At 35.4% G+C, this 15,728-nt stretch overlaps 1 protein-coding gene across 4 annotated transcripts in view; it reads right to left on the minus strand.

Moving 5' to 3' along the window:
• BICD1 (bicaudal D homolog 1 (Drosophila)) overlaps positions 1-15,728 on the minus strand; it is a 255,657-nt gene that overhangs the window by 8,165 nt on the left and 231,764 nt on the right. For 2 of the 4 annotated variants that reach the window (XM_010860584.1, XM_010860581.1), the window contains one exon: positions 1,567-1,642. The exons of the other annotated variants lie outside the window; for them this stretch is intronic. In XM_010860584.1, coding sequence (XP_010858886.1) covers positions 1,567-1,642 — 76 coding nt within the window. The remainder of the gene's footprint in view (positions 1-1,566; positions 1,643-15,728) is intronic. 4 annotated transcript variants of the gene reach the window in all.

A 15,728-nucleotide genomic window follows, 5' to 3' on the forward strand; every position in this document is an offset into this window, starting at 1 on the left:
GTTAGTAGTAATTAAAGATATTGAGAACACACTGTAGGCCAGGCCTGTGCCTCCCTGAATCCTCCCAATATCCATTCTCTTTCTCACTTTACAAGTAAAGAAATGGAATCTTAGCCAGCAAAAGCAACTTCCAAGATTACACAGCCAGTAGGTATTAGAAGTGGGAACCAAACCCAGATAATGTGACTGCAGAATTCATTCACTCACTGAACTTCTGTCGTGCTCCTGGCACTACCCCAGCCTTGGGTGGGGTGAAGGTGCTTTTCGGAGAATGACTAAGTTTAGAGCCCATGTTCTTCTGCCTTACAAACAGAGAATCCCACTGAGATGGATTTGAACATTTATAATTATATTCAGTTACTTAGTAATTGAAATTGCTCTACAGTTGGCTGCTGTTATTAAATAGCATTTGTATGTTAGTGAAGAACTTTCCTGAAGTAAAAACCTTGTTGCTGGAAGGGGTGGGAACAGCAGGCCGAGACATCAGTTGGAAGACACTGGCTTGGGGCCTATTTAATCACATACTTTCTCCTGCTAACTTGATGTTCCACTTAAATAGCTGGCTGCCCAACTGCCTCAGAGACCGAGTCACACTGGGGCTTTGGCTGCTGCTGCTTGTGGAAAGCATCTGCAGCTCTCAGCTCTAACCCTTGACCAACATGCAGCCTGCTACTGATGTCTACTCCTCAGACACACATGGAAGTACGTCTGGGCCTGCCCTTACTCAAAAGAAGCCTTGCCCTGGGAGAAGAGCAACAGTCATATTAAAATAAGGAGAGAACAACAAGCAGGCTATAAAAGCCACAGCCAGATTATAAAAACTAGATACCATCAGAGGCAAATAACTGGAGATGAAGGATTTCAAGAAAATGTTTAGGTCTTGATGGGGTGCTCTGATGCTTGTGTCAAAGTTTGACCATGAAATTTACCATGAAAGTAAATTCATGATGTATTTGCAATGCTTTCATTGGAATAGAAATTGTTTAGCTTACTCTCGAGGTTACCATCCAGGGAGTCTGTAGATTTGCCTTTAAAATTGTTTAGTGAATCTTACATAAAGGCACTATCACTGAAAATATTCTTTTTTGAATGCCAATTACAAGGTTCTCTTCATCTTTCGATTTCAGTTTCACTGAGAGTACTGAGTGGACAGAAAACGGAAACACTTTCGTAAAGTTGTCTTGGAACAGACATTAGATATGCTTTATACTTTCCTAATTGTTTGCCTGAGTAATATATTCTAAAGCAAAAGACAAACAACTCAAGGTTTTATGTTTTGAAAGGTAATGAAACCCTGGACTAATCCAAGGATTTACTCACAGAAGGAAGCTGAAGGCAGCCTGTAGTCTACCTGTTAGTGACCAGTAAAATAAATTCTAGCTCTCTTGTATTTTCAGTGGGCACATGTGAACTTCAGGAATCCAATGTGTGTTTGTATAGTCCATGTTTGAAATAAAATGTGGCAAGTATAATTATATATAAGAAGTCATCATGTGGGAAAGGAGAGCTTGGGGTCTGTGGAACTGACATGCGGCTGGGTGGGAAAGTAAGGACGTCTGAATTTACCTGACAGCTGGGCAGTCTTGCCTCCCGGCTAGTTGTGAGCACTGTGGCGGTACGGAGGCAGCAGGCTGCTGACAATCTATAAGAAACTGATAAATTAGACATGTATACAGAGATGGCAGAGCAACGTGTTAGTAACAGTAACTTAGGCAGTTGCCTGAGAGATTTAGTGAGGAATGTGTAGTCACACAGAAACATCTGAATTAAGCTTTTTTCCCCTGAATGATGCCAATAGAGAAGACAAGGCTTTTTCCTTAATTAAACACAGTATTTAAAAATTAGTGAAAAAAAATTAGTAGTGAAATTTCTCAAGTACATTAGGACATACACAGCCATTCATATTTGATGCTTGGTTACATCTAAAAATAAAAGATGTATTAACATAATGAAAGATCCTCAAGTTCTAAACTTGAACATGGTGGTAGTTACTTGCTTAGCATTTAGATTTGCTATTCCAAAATGTTTTATATTCAGATAGTTGACTTTGTATTTGGACACACAGGTATATTGAGAAAAGCATGCAATACACACTTTTCTATGATTAACAGAAGGATATCTGAGAAGAAAATTAGCTTCACAGTTTTCTGAAAATAGATTTTATTTACCAAAAGTAAGACTTATTAGTTAGAAGTCTTAGAATGTTTATTTTATTATATTAAGTTGTTAGTTACTTGGATTGATGGAGAAAGCTAATCTGAATGATAAGTCTTTTATTTTTGTCTTCTGAAAATCACATAACTCACATTAGGTTGACAAATCACTAGCTGTTAAAAGTTCATTCTTTAGCTGATCAGTTATGTTACTTATCTACTCCAAGAAAGACTGTGTTCTGAAATAATCAAAGAGCAGTCTGTTTGCTGATGTACTATAATCACCTGTTAAGCTAGTTAGAAATGCATACATTATATTTCTGCAAAAAGATTTTGCAGAAAAAGTTCAAATTAGAACAAAAACTTTCAATTATTTTTAATTGCAGAATTTCTTCTTACTAATTGCTTAGACTATGTATCTTTCCCTATATGTTATATAGGTAATAGTTAAGCCAAATTAATTACAAATTCTGGATTTAAAGTCTTGAATTAATGAGCTTTTACTGAAATTTACATTCAAAGGCTTGAATCTAAGCACTACTTGTTCTAAAGTCAATATATTCTCTATTACAACAAAACTTGCTTGTATAACTCGGAAATATCAAAATTCATGATGCTTTTATAGAAGACATTGCAAATACACTAAATGTCTGTGATGGAAAGTAGAAAATAAGATAGGCTTGATTTAAATTCATTCAAGAGAACATCACTGAAGAGAGAGGACCTTTTCATAAACTGGTCTTGGTTCCAGAGTAACTTATTAATTACTGTTTTTTAATAGGGAGTATATCTGATTAGTTGAGTAGCTGTTGTTCAGATTATCATACTCAGTAAAAGTCTTTCAAATATAACAAATATTTCCATTTTCTTAGCTTTGGCAAATTCTTTTCATTTTTTTCTTTAAGTCTTTGTTTTTCCATTTTGCAGCTTGATTAGCTCAATGATTCCCTTTTGTAGAAACTCAGGAGTCTTAAAGGATGAATTCCTTTATGCGCTTTTCATTTTTTTCAATAGCCATGATAAAGGATAATTTTAGACAAAGTTGTACAAATTTAGACAACTATTTTAATCTCGCCAGCAGACCTAAGTTAAACAGATGTATGCTGCCCTCTTATGTTACATTTGAGTAAAGGCAATAAACAAATACGAACACTTGGGAGTCTAGCTTGCTTTTTCCTATTGCCAGCTCTTCATCTGTGGAATGGCAAGCCTCAGAATTAGAGTTTTTAAATGGTTTAAATTCTATCTCTTATTTCTGTAAGATTTTCCTTTTTTTTTTTTTAGTTAATACAGTCACAGACTTTTGTTCATTTGAAATATACTTTGTGATGAAATTCAGAAAACAGGCAAGCAGGACCACAATGCACCCTCTTAATGAACTGTTTGATATGTGGTGGATATTTCTTACATTTGTAGTGATTATAAGTTTTCCCCTCTTTAGAAATTATATTGCCTCCAGCTAATTATTATTTTGCATTTATTATTTACAAGTACTTAGCTAAGTGTTATACTTAAAGAATTAAAAACAAATTCCATAGATAAGGTGGTAAAAGATTTTAAAAAGAAATCTGAAAAATAATTAATTGCTCTGACTCAATTGTCTTCTGAATTCCTCTTCTGTGATCAACAATCCTCCAATCGTGGACTCTGCTAACCCAGTTGAACAGCAATGTGTGTTTAGCATGTACTTTGAAAATGAAAGGGGAGGTTGGGAGGTTGAGAAAATCCCTTTCAGCTATGAGATGCTGTGGGCTTTACATGATCTCATGTGTTCTTTGTAGGTTCTACTCTGGTAGACCTATTCACAAAGGAACTAGGCCTCACCTCATTGCTTTTGAGGGCACAGAAGATTAGAATTATGTGATTTAAGGAGGAGGAGTCTCAGAACATCGCAAGTCACTGCTGTCATCGGGGGCCACCAGAATTTGTTTCAACCATTCAGCAATTTAGTTACTAAACTCCCATTGTGTGTCTGCAACTGTTAGGTGGTAGAGATAAAAGGAAAACAGAAGATATGGTCCCTGGTCAATTGAGAAAGACAAGCACATTCAACAAACAAAATAAAGTGTCATGATGACGATGATGATGATGAGATGGAGTGGTGGTGGCAGCACCTGGTAGTACTCATTCATTGCCTACCATGCACCAGGCACTGTGTGGGTGCTTAATATGTGTGCTCTCCTTTAACCGTGTTTTATTAACCACAATTTGTGGATTACAAAACGGGGAGAAACAGGTTAAATAACTTGCCAAAGTTCACTAAGAGGTGGAGCTGGAATTTGAATCCAGGATTGAATGATCCAAGGGCTGAGTTATATTTTGAGACACTTCATTGCATTGTTCCCCATGATAGGGAAAAGTTGGGCTCTCAGAGCAGAAACAATTCACTAATCTAAGTAGTCAGGAAATGCTTCTTAGAGGTTGTGATATCTAGGTTGTACACCTAGAAAAGAAATTAGTTAAAGAATTTAGCAACTATAAGCTGTTTATGGCCTCTACTAATAGTAATACAATATTTTACAAAATTAAAGTGTTTACTTGAAATGCCCAGAATTTGATAACACTGAACATTTACATTATAAGGCTATAGGCCTGAGAAATGTCACAAAACTGAAGAGATTGTTAGTGCCTCAAGGGTAGAGATGAATAAGGGATATTATTGTTTAACACGTCTATATGTCCTGATATACATATGAACTTATTTGACATTCCTCCATAAACAAAGCCTCCAGTAGAAAGGAAGATAGAAAAGGGGAGAAGGAAGGAAGGAAATTATTTCATGAATCAGTATGATGTTACTTCTCCTAGGAACTGTATATAAGTTTTAAATCTTAGCAACACTCTGCAGTTGTTATTTTCACTATTCCTATCATGAGGAAAGTAAGTATTTTTGATCTATGGGACTATATTGAAATCTCTTATCTACTGAGAACTATTTTTTCTTTACATTTTTCATGATCTCTACCACCAAAAACAAATACAGAACTTGGCATCATGGTAGGTTCTCCACAAACATTCATTGATTTAGTTAATACATGACCACCTGCTAGGAAGCGGCTGAGCAAAGATATAGATTTTTCTGATGTTAAGGCTTATTTTCTACTCACTACTCTGGTTGTCTCTCTGATTGATGCCAGCTACCTCTATACTCACTACTCTGGTTGTCTCTCTGATTGATGCCAGCTACCTCTAGAAATACCTCTAGATACCTCTGGCATCACCGATTCAAGGGACATGAACTTGGGCAAACTCTGGGAGAGGGTGAGAGAAAGGGAAGCCTGGCATGCTGCAGTCCATGGGGTCGCGAAGAGTTGGACACGACTTGGCAACTGAACACCACCAACCTCTAGAAAATATCAGACCCATATTGCCAAAGAAACATAAGAACTTCATTAGACAATTGACAGTAATTTGAAGGCAGCTAGTTACCTCAAAAACACAAAGAAAGATAAAAGGTACAAGAATGAGGATAATATCTAGTTTCTATAAAGAGGTGGCTGAAAGTGGCGAATTTCATTGGCAGGAAGGAAAGTCTTGTCATATGGTTTTCCTTGAGGTATCTACCATTTTTAAACTCTTTCATGCAGTTTAGAACACCAACCAATTTTCTAAAAGTCAATACCTTTGGGAGTCCATGAGCCCACTGACTGTTTGGGAGGGCCTCTCGACGAAGGAGGCTAGGAACACCTCTATGTTTTTGGCCCCATGTGTGCCTCAGATGGCAGTGAGAGGAGTTGGTAAGGACATTGTGCAGCTTCAGGGGTGGCTTCCTACAGCCAGGATATTCTGATGGGGGCAGAGCAGCAGCTGCTTGTGGCTGGCAGTTTCCTACAGAATGGCCTGCACTCCAGTGCCTGGTTTTCCTGACTTGAGAATTAATGCATCCTTGCTATTTCATGAGGTATTTTCAATACCACATCTCCTTCCCTCATGACCATACACTGTGTCAGATGCTTCATACTTTCCCCTGCAATGATTTCTATCTCCTGAGTTTTCCTCAGGCTAAATAATTCAAGTTCTTCCTCAGAGGACATAACCTCCGATACCCTCCTCTTTGCTCTCTGACCATGCTCCAGGTTGTGTACAATCTTCTAAAACTGAGGTGCTCAGAGAGGAAACCATGCACAGTAAGATGTAACAGCTTGACTAGGGTGGTAGCATCCTGCCTCACCTGAGACATTCTGATTCTATTTAAAAACAAAACAAAACAGAAGCCTGCATGACATTTTTTGGGCAGCAACATCAGACTGCCAACTTCACATGAGCTTACTTTGTTTGAAGATGGTGCTATCAGGTCATATCTCCTCCATTCTGTACTTACAGTGTCAGGAATTCCAATGCAATATTTTATATACTTTTAACTTTATGTTAATTTCTAATAAGTTTTACTTCTTCCTACCTGGTGCATCTCTTAGGTCCTATTCTGTCATCTACCATATCAACTTCCTCTTCCTTTTATTTTTCCTCTCAAGTTAGAAAATGTGACAGTCATGACCTTGATTCTTCTCAACTCTAAGCAGGTGAAGGGTTGAAATAAATATTTTTTAATTCAAGGAAACTCACAGGAAAAGATATACACAAGCACAAATTCTAAATGAAAATCCATACTCCAATTTCAGCTGACTTTCTTTTTAGCAAAAATCAAAGTAGAGTGAAGTTAAAGTGATCAAATCAGTCCTGGAGAAAACAAAATTGATGATAGAATGTGAACTTTGAGTTGGTAGAAAATACAAATTTTTATGCATTGTGTACCAAGGTAGAGACATAAAACTTGCATATCGTATGTTTTTAGTCTCCCAACTCAGGAACTCTGAATATTTGTGGATAATAGCACAAAGGTATTCTTCACAATTAATTACTGATATACTTATGCACATACTCAGCTCTTAAATGAGGGTTTTACACAGTAATCCACGGGACTGGATAATGGGTACATCACAATTTCCTTCCATTGCCCAGCGATGCTTCTGCAGCAATTTTTTTTTATGGTCTCTTTGCCTTCCTCTTTATTCTTTCTCTTCTGTGCTCTTCAACTTTCCTCCGTATCAGCATAAGATGTAGGTCCATCAGAAAGATCTTAATGTTTAGACTCCCTGCTCCACAAACCAGTAGGTGAGGGACATTGAAGAAGTGAATTCAGTCCTAGCCTCAGCTTTTCTGTTAAGTGAGGACATTAAATATCAATCCTGCAGATCAGGTGAGAGGATGTTTGTGAAAGCATGAAGCCCAGGGCCCATGGGTAAGAACTGGTCATCGAATAACACACGAGGGGCCAAAAGGAGAAGTCAAGATGACCTTGAGATTTTCAGTTTCAAGAAACAAAGTCACTGCCATTAAAACAGAAATTAAAAGGCCAAAATAGACCGTATGATAAAATCATTTCAGCAAGTCTTTGCTCCTTTTATTACATTCATCTAAAATGTTCTTTTCTTCTCTTGGACTGTTCAGAACTAACAAGTTTCAGTTTTTACTCCTGACCACCCCAGAAGGAAGTGTCTGCTTCCTCTAAACTCCAATAGTACTTATCTCATTGTCTTCAGCTTTTGAACACTGTTTTCCTTGCAGTGTATCTGAATTCTTCAGTCATGCTATGCAGTTGACAAAGAAGACCCTGCCTTATAATTCTTTGTTTTCCCACAGTCCTTTACTTTGAGAATTTGCATGTGATGCAGAATACCTGCTAATATACTGACTTTGCCTTCCCTAAAGGATCACTAGATTTGTTTATTAGTTACATTATCAATGTCATTGTGTGATGGGTTGACTTGAGAAAGAAAGAGTACAATTTAGACATTCCTGTCATCATCATAACATCCTCCTAACAAAAGGAATAGGAAAGAGAAAATACTCTCCAACAAAGATTTTAATGCTAGTTTAGTGATATTAGGTGATTAATGATTCTTTAATAAATTTTAAGACTTTGATGTATAAATCTTGAAATTATAATTGCTATTATATAAAATAGGTCAAATAACATCGATACTAAATTATTCCTCACTAAATCTATGAAATGAGTAATAGTGTGTTAGTGAATAAACAGAAAAGTAAATGGGAAAAAGCATCAAAAAACATTCTTCTTGTAGTAGTAACTTGAACACTTAAGTAGTCCTATGGATGCCTATACACATAAACTGAAAAAACAGACATATCCAGTAGAGAATTTAAGAAAAAATTAAGATAGAAACATTATATAAAGAAAAATAATGAGAGCGTGAGATAGAAACATTTACATGAATATAAACAGTAGATAGGAAAAGTTGAAATACTTTAAAAAATCCAATGATGAACTTAATGGTACATCAGCACTAGTAAAAATGGATAGCTGTGAACAGCTTTTAACATTTTATAATCAAACACATAGAGTTGGCTATCTCATCCCTTTTTGCCAAATATATCACATGAATTTCTCTGGAAGTACCCACAAATAAAACAATTACATAGTTTCCGGCTACTCAGGAGTGTAGTCTACAATTTATGTCACCAGTCACTTCAGCCTTAACTTTACATCAGTGTTTAACACAGCAAATCCCCTTATTTGTTTATACCCTTATTATAGTTAGAGACAATCATTATTCATTAAAAATTTCCAGGGAAAAAAGCAGAATTGTTGAAACACGTAAAAATATTTCAGTATAGACAGTGAAAAAATATGATCTTTAAAAACATATGACTCTTTAAAACATCTGGCTCTGCCTTCATATAAATGACAACTGTGCATAGGTTATCATGCTTAGGGGACAAGCATTAAAATTGTCTTCAACAATACAGAATCAGAGCATGATTTGCTAAAGACAGGGAACATTTATAGGCATTTCAGTGATTATAGAGTAGACAAAAACTTTCACACAGCTTTCCACTTGCTGTCCTGAGGAATATCACATGACTAGCTGATAAAACAAAGCAGTATTAATAAATCTATATTTATTTTGAACCTTGAAAAAGAGAAATATAAAAATGCCCTGCGGTATTGTCAACTTTCTGCTTCTGAATAACTTACAATTAAACCATGAGCATGAGCCTATGTAGGAAGACATGGAAGATAAAGGGGAAGAGGGTAATTAAATACAGTGGCACCAAGAGGTAAAAGTACATTTTGCTTCCAGATTCTTACATCAATTAAGTACCTTTTAGAAAATAACTTTGTTCAGAAATGACCTTCTCAAGAACAGTGTCAGCTGGTACAAAGTTAACTCAGGATGGTGTGATGGTCTGTTCTCATTAAACAATCTCAATAACAGCATGTATCAGATGAAGACCATCTATTCCTTTGAAATGTCAGAATTAATTCATCATCAAAAAGAAATGAGAGAAATAAGTTAAACTACAAACAAGAGCCCACTAAAAAATCAAGTGAAAATATATCCCAAACAAGAAAAATATATGAGACACCACTCAGTAAAATGTGTTTGATTTTCTTATTTTATAGTCATTTCAAAAAAATAGGGGTTCTGTATCAACCTAGAGGGGTGGGATGGGGAAGGAGATGGGAGGGAGTTTCAAAAGGGAAGGGATATATGTATGCCTATGGCTGATTCATGTTGAGGTTTGACAGAAAACAGCAAAATTCTGTAAAGTAATTATCCTTCAACAAAAAATAAATTAATTTAAAAAAATAACACACACACACACACACACACAAAAATCACACTAGAAAATATTCTGAGAGGTTCAGGGCATCCTCTTCTGTAAAGCAATGGATGAGAAAATTATAGATTTTCACCAATATCAGTTGTTTCTTGGCTTTTTTTTTTTAAGTAAAGAAGAACTACTTATAACATGTAATCCTCCATATTTGAGGAGGGGGACAACCCAGAAACCCCAAAACTAAACCAAAGTTCCTCACAAGAAAATTAAACCATATGTATAACTTGGTTAAAGGAAAAGCAGTATGTTTAAATATTAAATATTTTTAAAACCCAAGTTTACAGAAGGTGCTTATTCAGCTTTCAAAGAAAAGATTAAAGATCTACAATAGCAAGCTTCCTAATGTAAAAGTACTTATTTGTAGAAAATTGAAGCAAAGCTCTTTCAGAAATAAATCTATTAAAGAAAATAAGGTTCACTCAGGTTTATAGCCAACTTACCTCTTTTTGCTTTTGATGTCAAGTAGTGCATAAAAAGAGAAAAAAATTTATGTTTAACTGATTCTCGGATCATAATGGCTTATTCCATAAACACCTACTCAGAGTAAATGACTATACTATACTTTTTGTTTGTTTGTTTTACAGAATCCTACCAATAGTGGTGGAGCTGGGACTTCCTGGAAAGTCAGAATAGGTATTTAAGATGAATTAAACAACATCCACATTGGGTATCTATTCCTACCCTAAATTTCTAATTTCAGTTCTTATGACTCAAACTGATCATAGGCTGATTTTCCATTGTTAATAAGACAAAATCTTAAGTGCAATGAAGGACTAGGAGGTGAAACTCAATTTAGAGCAAAAATGGACTAGATGAACAGCATCGGAGCAGCAAAACGTCCTTAACATGAGGAAAGCATATATCCTTAAACTAAAAAATGTACCAATTATATATCCACCAAAAGCAGGTTTCATTAAAACAACTGTCCTGCTCTAAACCATTATCCTGCAAAGTAAATGCATATAATTTCATATAAAATTTTAAATCATATAAATGCAAATATTTGAAGTTATCAAAGTTTCTTTTAAATAATTAGTTTAAGAGTAACAATCTAACCTAGCCCATCTTTCAAGAACATTCACTGACAATGGAGGTTACATGAGAAGCTCAGCTCAGGAAGCAGTCCCCCTAAAGAACACTTGATTTGTGAATTGGACACACTGAAGTGACATAAAAATAATGTATATACCAAAAAAAAAAAAAAAGAAAGAAAGAAAAGAGGACATCTATACTCTAGTAATGAGCATAGCCAAAACAAATTTGGCTCTTATATGTACAGTTTACAAAAACTTTAAATTTGTGATATGGAGAGTATACCAATGACTTCTTTTTTGGCTGAGAGGTGACTATGAAATTAATGGTTATATGATATCTTTATAACTTTACATTTACTTTTTTAGTAAACAATAGAAAGCAATAAACTCAACCGTTTTGTGCTTTTTTTTTGTTGTTCTCTCATACCTTTTATGCATAATACACTGGGAAACAGCCAAGAAAACCAAACAAGCATCAGCAGATGGCTAAAGAGAAGGATGTGTGAAAGAAGGCACATACAGCTATGCAAGAGCAAAACAAGAAGGTGGCAGGGTGTTTCACTGTTGTACAACGAATACAGTGCACTGTGAATCTTTCTGGTTGATTAGCTGTATGAGTTCAATGCCTAAGTTCCTTTAAGTAATCTAAATTTAGTAAGTGTAAGGAACTATATTACATAATTTAAAACAAAGGAATAGGAAGTACCAAGTATAGGCTTTTTGTGAACATCAGAACTGCTTATCGTTTGCACCATGCTCTCAGCCAGAATTAAGCTGCTCCTTCAGACCCTGCCCGACTTGCTCACAGTGGCTCTCAGGGAGCCACTGGAACCAGGTTTAGTGTGCACAAAGGCCACTCCCCAGACTGCTAATGTGCCTCAGAAGAGTCTGATGGCTGCCATGCTGATGAGTACCAGAGAAGGATTTCTCAGTTAAGTCAGTGGCCCTGTAGCCAGTGTAACAATATAGATATACTTTTAGAAACAGAATCTCATATGTTTTGGGAAAGAAAGCAAAATGTTACCACTCTTCAAGAATTCAGCATTAATTCTGAATTAATTCTGAATCTCGTGCCTTGTAGACTCAGATTATAACACTTAGACACTTTAAATTGTACCAAAAAAAGTTTGCATTATTAGATAATGGGAATTTTACTTTTTCTTGATGAAAACTACACTATCTGGTACTGAGATATTTTAATATATTAAAAACATGGATTGTACACAATAAGACCCAGTCCCAGTCATGGAAAGAAAATTTGTATTCACTGAATCAGAGAGACTCAGAGTTGAGAGAGCTCCCTCACTATTCCTTCACTGTAGCTGTTCACGTATCCTCATAAATGTAAAGGACAGCCTGCAGTTGTTAATTAAGATTAGCTTTCCTGGGTATCCACTGTGTCTTTTAAAATTATGTTTTCCTTAGTACTTCTTGTAGGTAAAAGACATCCTTTTGAAAACTGCAGTTTGAATATGACATCCCAGGGAATGCTCATAATCAGAGCATTTTTATAATAGAGTGGTTACATGTAGTTACAGTGAGGACAAACAGTAGAATTCAATATCTGATGCCAGCAAGTTGGATTAAATAGTGTGAGGAGCATAGCATAGCTGATGGCCATTTTCCTGGGAATACAATGAGGGGGAGGCCTTACTGGCCATCACAATGGAGTATTGTACATTTTCTTTGCCTATGGAGGGCTTTGGGATCTGAAGGCAGGGCCTGCCAATGGCAGACAGTTATACACATGACTCCCTGGTGCAAAGGATACCAAAGAAACCAAGGGTTAACTGCTGTAGGTAAGTAATTGATTGTAGTCTGGTAGAACAAAAGCTGTTCTCTGATTTACAGGTGAGGAACGTGCATAGTAGAAGGTGGTGAGATAATGTGCAGTTTTAATATTCAGTATCTGGACAAGTCTGTCCTTCGGTGGCAGAGGTTGGTCACTTCCGTGAGTCTGCTTGCAGACCTAGGTGCTTATCTCTTTGGAGTTTCCTACCTGCCTGACGATACTTTGTAGTGAGCCAGAAGTATCATTTGGGCAGGGTCAAGGAGGGATAATCACCTACAATGTCATGGGCCTTCCGTGTGTCTCAGCCCACCTGTGCCTCCCCATTATTCCTCCAGACTTAGCCCCCTTCTGGAGGCTTCTCTCTTCACACCACATGGGTGAATTCTGGCGGACACAAGCATAATGTGATCACTTTTGCCCTAAATATGTAATAATTAGAAATGTCAAATAAGTATATTTTTTTTCACTTAATGGATATATTAGAGAAAGATTGTAGTTATTTTCCCTTGAGGATTTTAATTAAAAATTTTAAATTTCCATGGATTTATTAAAATATTAATAAAACTTAGAAGGCTGTAAAGCATAATTATACTAAAAGACTTATATGACAGTTATATTAAAAGAGTCAACATGGATTGAAAGTATGATCTAATTTAATAGGTACATTCCTATTACAGTGTTGGTTTTCATGTTGATCCTCAGTAATTAAGTTATGCCATCATTTTATCATAACTTATTTTGCTTACGATGCTTAGGTTTTAGATATGCAATCTTTTAAGAATACACAAGTTCTGGATAGTGTACCTGACAGAGGAGGTAGTAGAAGACAAAAACCAAAAATAAAACAAAGATGCTGCTAGAACTGTGATCATCAAATGTTCCGTTCATCATTGCATTATTTATTGAGTGGCTCCAATTTGTACCATGGAATGGTTTACTTAGTATTGTCTTTATCTTCTCTTTTATCCTGGAAATAGGAAAACACATGGAATACACCTTGGAAAAGTCTGATGTGTTTTCAGTCTAAATATGAATTAAATGCTGCCATTTAAAATTGGCAGGAAATATTTTCCAGGCACTCCTTGCTTTGAATAAATAACATAGACTTTTTACAAGCTTGATTACATACACACACACAAATTAAGCTGTTTTTACTATTTCAATAATATTTAAAAGTAGGGTTTCCTAGGATATCTAAACAATAGGAATTAAATTCTTAATGACAAGGACACCTAGTAAACAAAGGAGATGTACAGAGAAGGGTACACAAACATTTAATACGTATCTATTTGAAAGAATATTGCTACCAGAGACAAATAAAGCAGAATCAATTAGTAACAACAAACATTTGTCCCAATATTTCATTTTAAAAGAAAATCAAAACGTGATACCTTAAACCTTATTTGAAAATTAGATGTTAGTGATTAGATTTCAGTGTAGAAATTACATCTAGTTGGAGCCATTGGTAAGTAAGGTCTATAACTGCAATGTCTAATACAGAAGCTACTAGCCAAATCTGGCTATTGGGCACTTGAAATATGGCTAGTTCAGATTGAGATGTGCTGTCAGTGCAAAATACACACTGCATTTCAAAGACTGAGTCAGAAGAACAGATGCAAAATCTCATTAATAATTGCTTCTACTTATTCCATGTTACAATCACCGTATTATGGACATACTGTGTTAAATAAAATATATTATTAAAATTAAGTTTATCTGTTTCTTTTTCCTTTTTCTCACATGGCTACCACATTATTAAAATTGAATAGCTTTGGTCTAGAATGTGAAACATTCTTGTAGCTGTCATTTTATTGTTTGGCAAGATGTATTTCAATTCTACACATAAAGACATTTCAAACTTTCTTAAAGGTTTCAAGCATATCTTCCTTCTCCTCCAGACATCTAGTTAAAAATAAAAAAAAGATGAATAGTAATATGAAAGGAGAAAGAAGCCAAGATAGATTAAGTGAAAAACAATAGTATACATAATGATGTTTGTGGTTGTGCCAATGTTATTGTAATGCATATATAAAATACATATATGTGATTATATATGCATATATTTACATATATTTGCTTGTATATGCACAGAATGTTTCTGAGAGGATACCCAAGTTTGGCTGGGCACAGTTGTGGCAGAGAAAACTACTTTCTATTTGTATACTCTTTTGTAATTATACCTTTTCAATTTTGAATAACCATTTTCTATTGAAAAATATACTTGAAAAATATAAAACATAAAATGGAATAAAAGAAAGTAATAAGTAAGGAAAGCCTATGTATTTATACACAGCCTTCTGGTATGTATTACATGGGTTCATACATTTTTGCTCTGTAAAATGAATATTTTCAGGGAATTCCTTGACAGTCCAGTGGTTAAGACACTGTGCTTCCACTGCAGGGGGCATAGGTTCAATCCCTGGTCAGTGAACTAAGATCCCACATGCTGTGGGGCATGGCCAAAAAAAGTGAGTATTTTCTTATAACTGCCTTGATTTTCAGGCATAATATATTAAAACAACCAAATCAAGAACCTTTAAATGATACATATGCTGCCTAAATTAAACAGTAAGAGAAATGAATAACTCATTTGAAAATTTTCCTAATGCAACTGTTATATAGATCTTTATTACATCACCTACTTTAAACCACATCTGAAATGTACTATATTTCTGTACATGAAGAATTACATGTAGAGATGATAAACCACAATAAAGCTGTATATTTTGAGATACTGTAGAAAATTTGGATTAATTACCAATTATCCAACAAATTGAGGGCCTACTATGTGCTAGGTACAGTGGAAGATTCTGGGGGTTAAAAGAGACAAGGTTTCTGCCCAAAAGCTTACAGACTTATAAAGGAATTTGTTTTTAATACAAACTTTGTGTTAATCTGTAGTGAGGCATAGAGGGCTAAGCAGCTAATTTGACCCAGTGGAGGCAAGGGATCAGAAAACTTAAAAATTTTGTGCATTTATGCACACAATTTCAAAACTGGTATAAAAGATACATCTAGCTTAAACTCTTTGCAAGAAAAAGAAGGGAAAAAAAAATCCTAAAATTCCAAAATATTTTTATATGAAACTAGTTATCTGGATGAAAA

This window comes from Bison bison, unplaced genomic scaffold, assembly GCF_000754665.1.
Source record: "Bison bison bison isolate TAMUID 2011002044 unplaced genomic scaffold, Bison_UMD1.0 scf7180017864468, whole genome shotgun sequence".
NCBI lineage: Eukaryota > Metazoa > Chordata > Mammalia > Artiodactyla > Bovidae > Bison > Bison bison.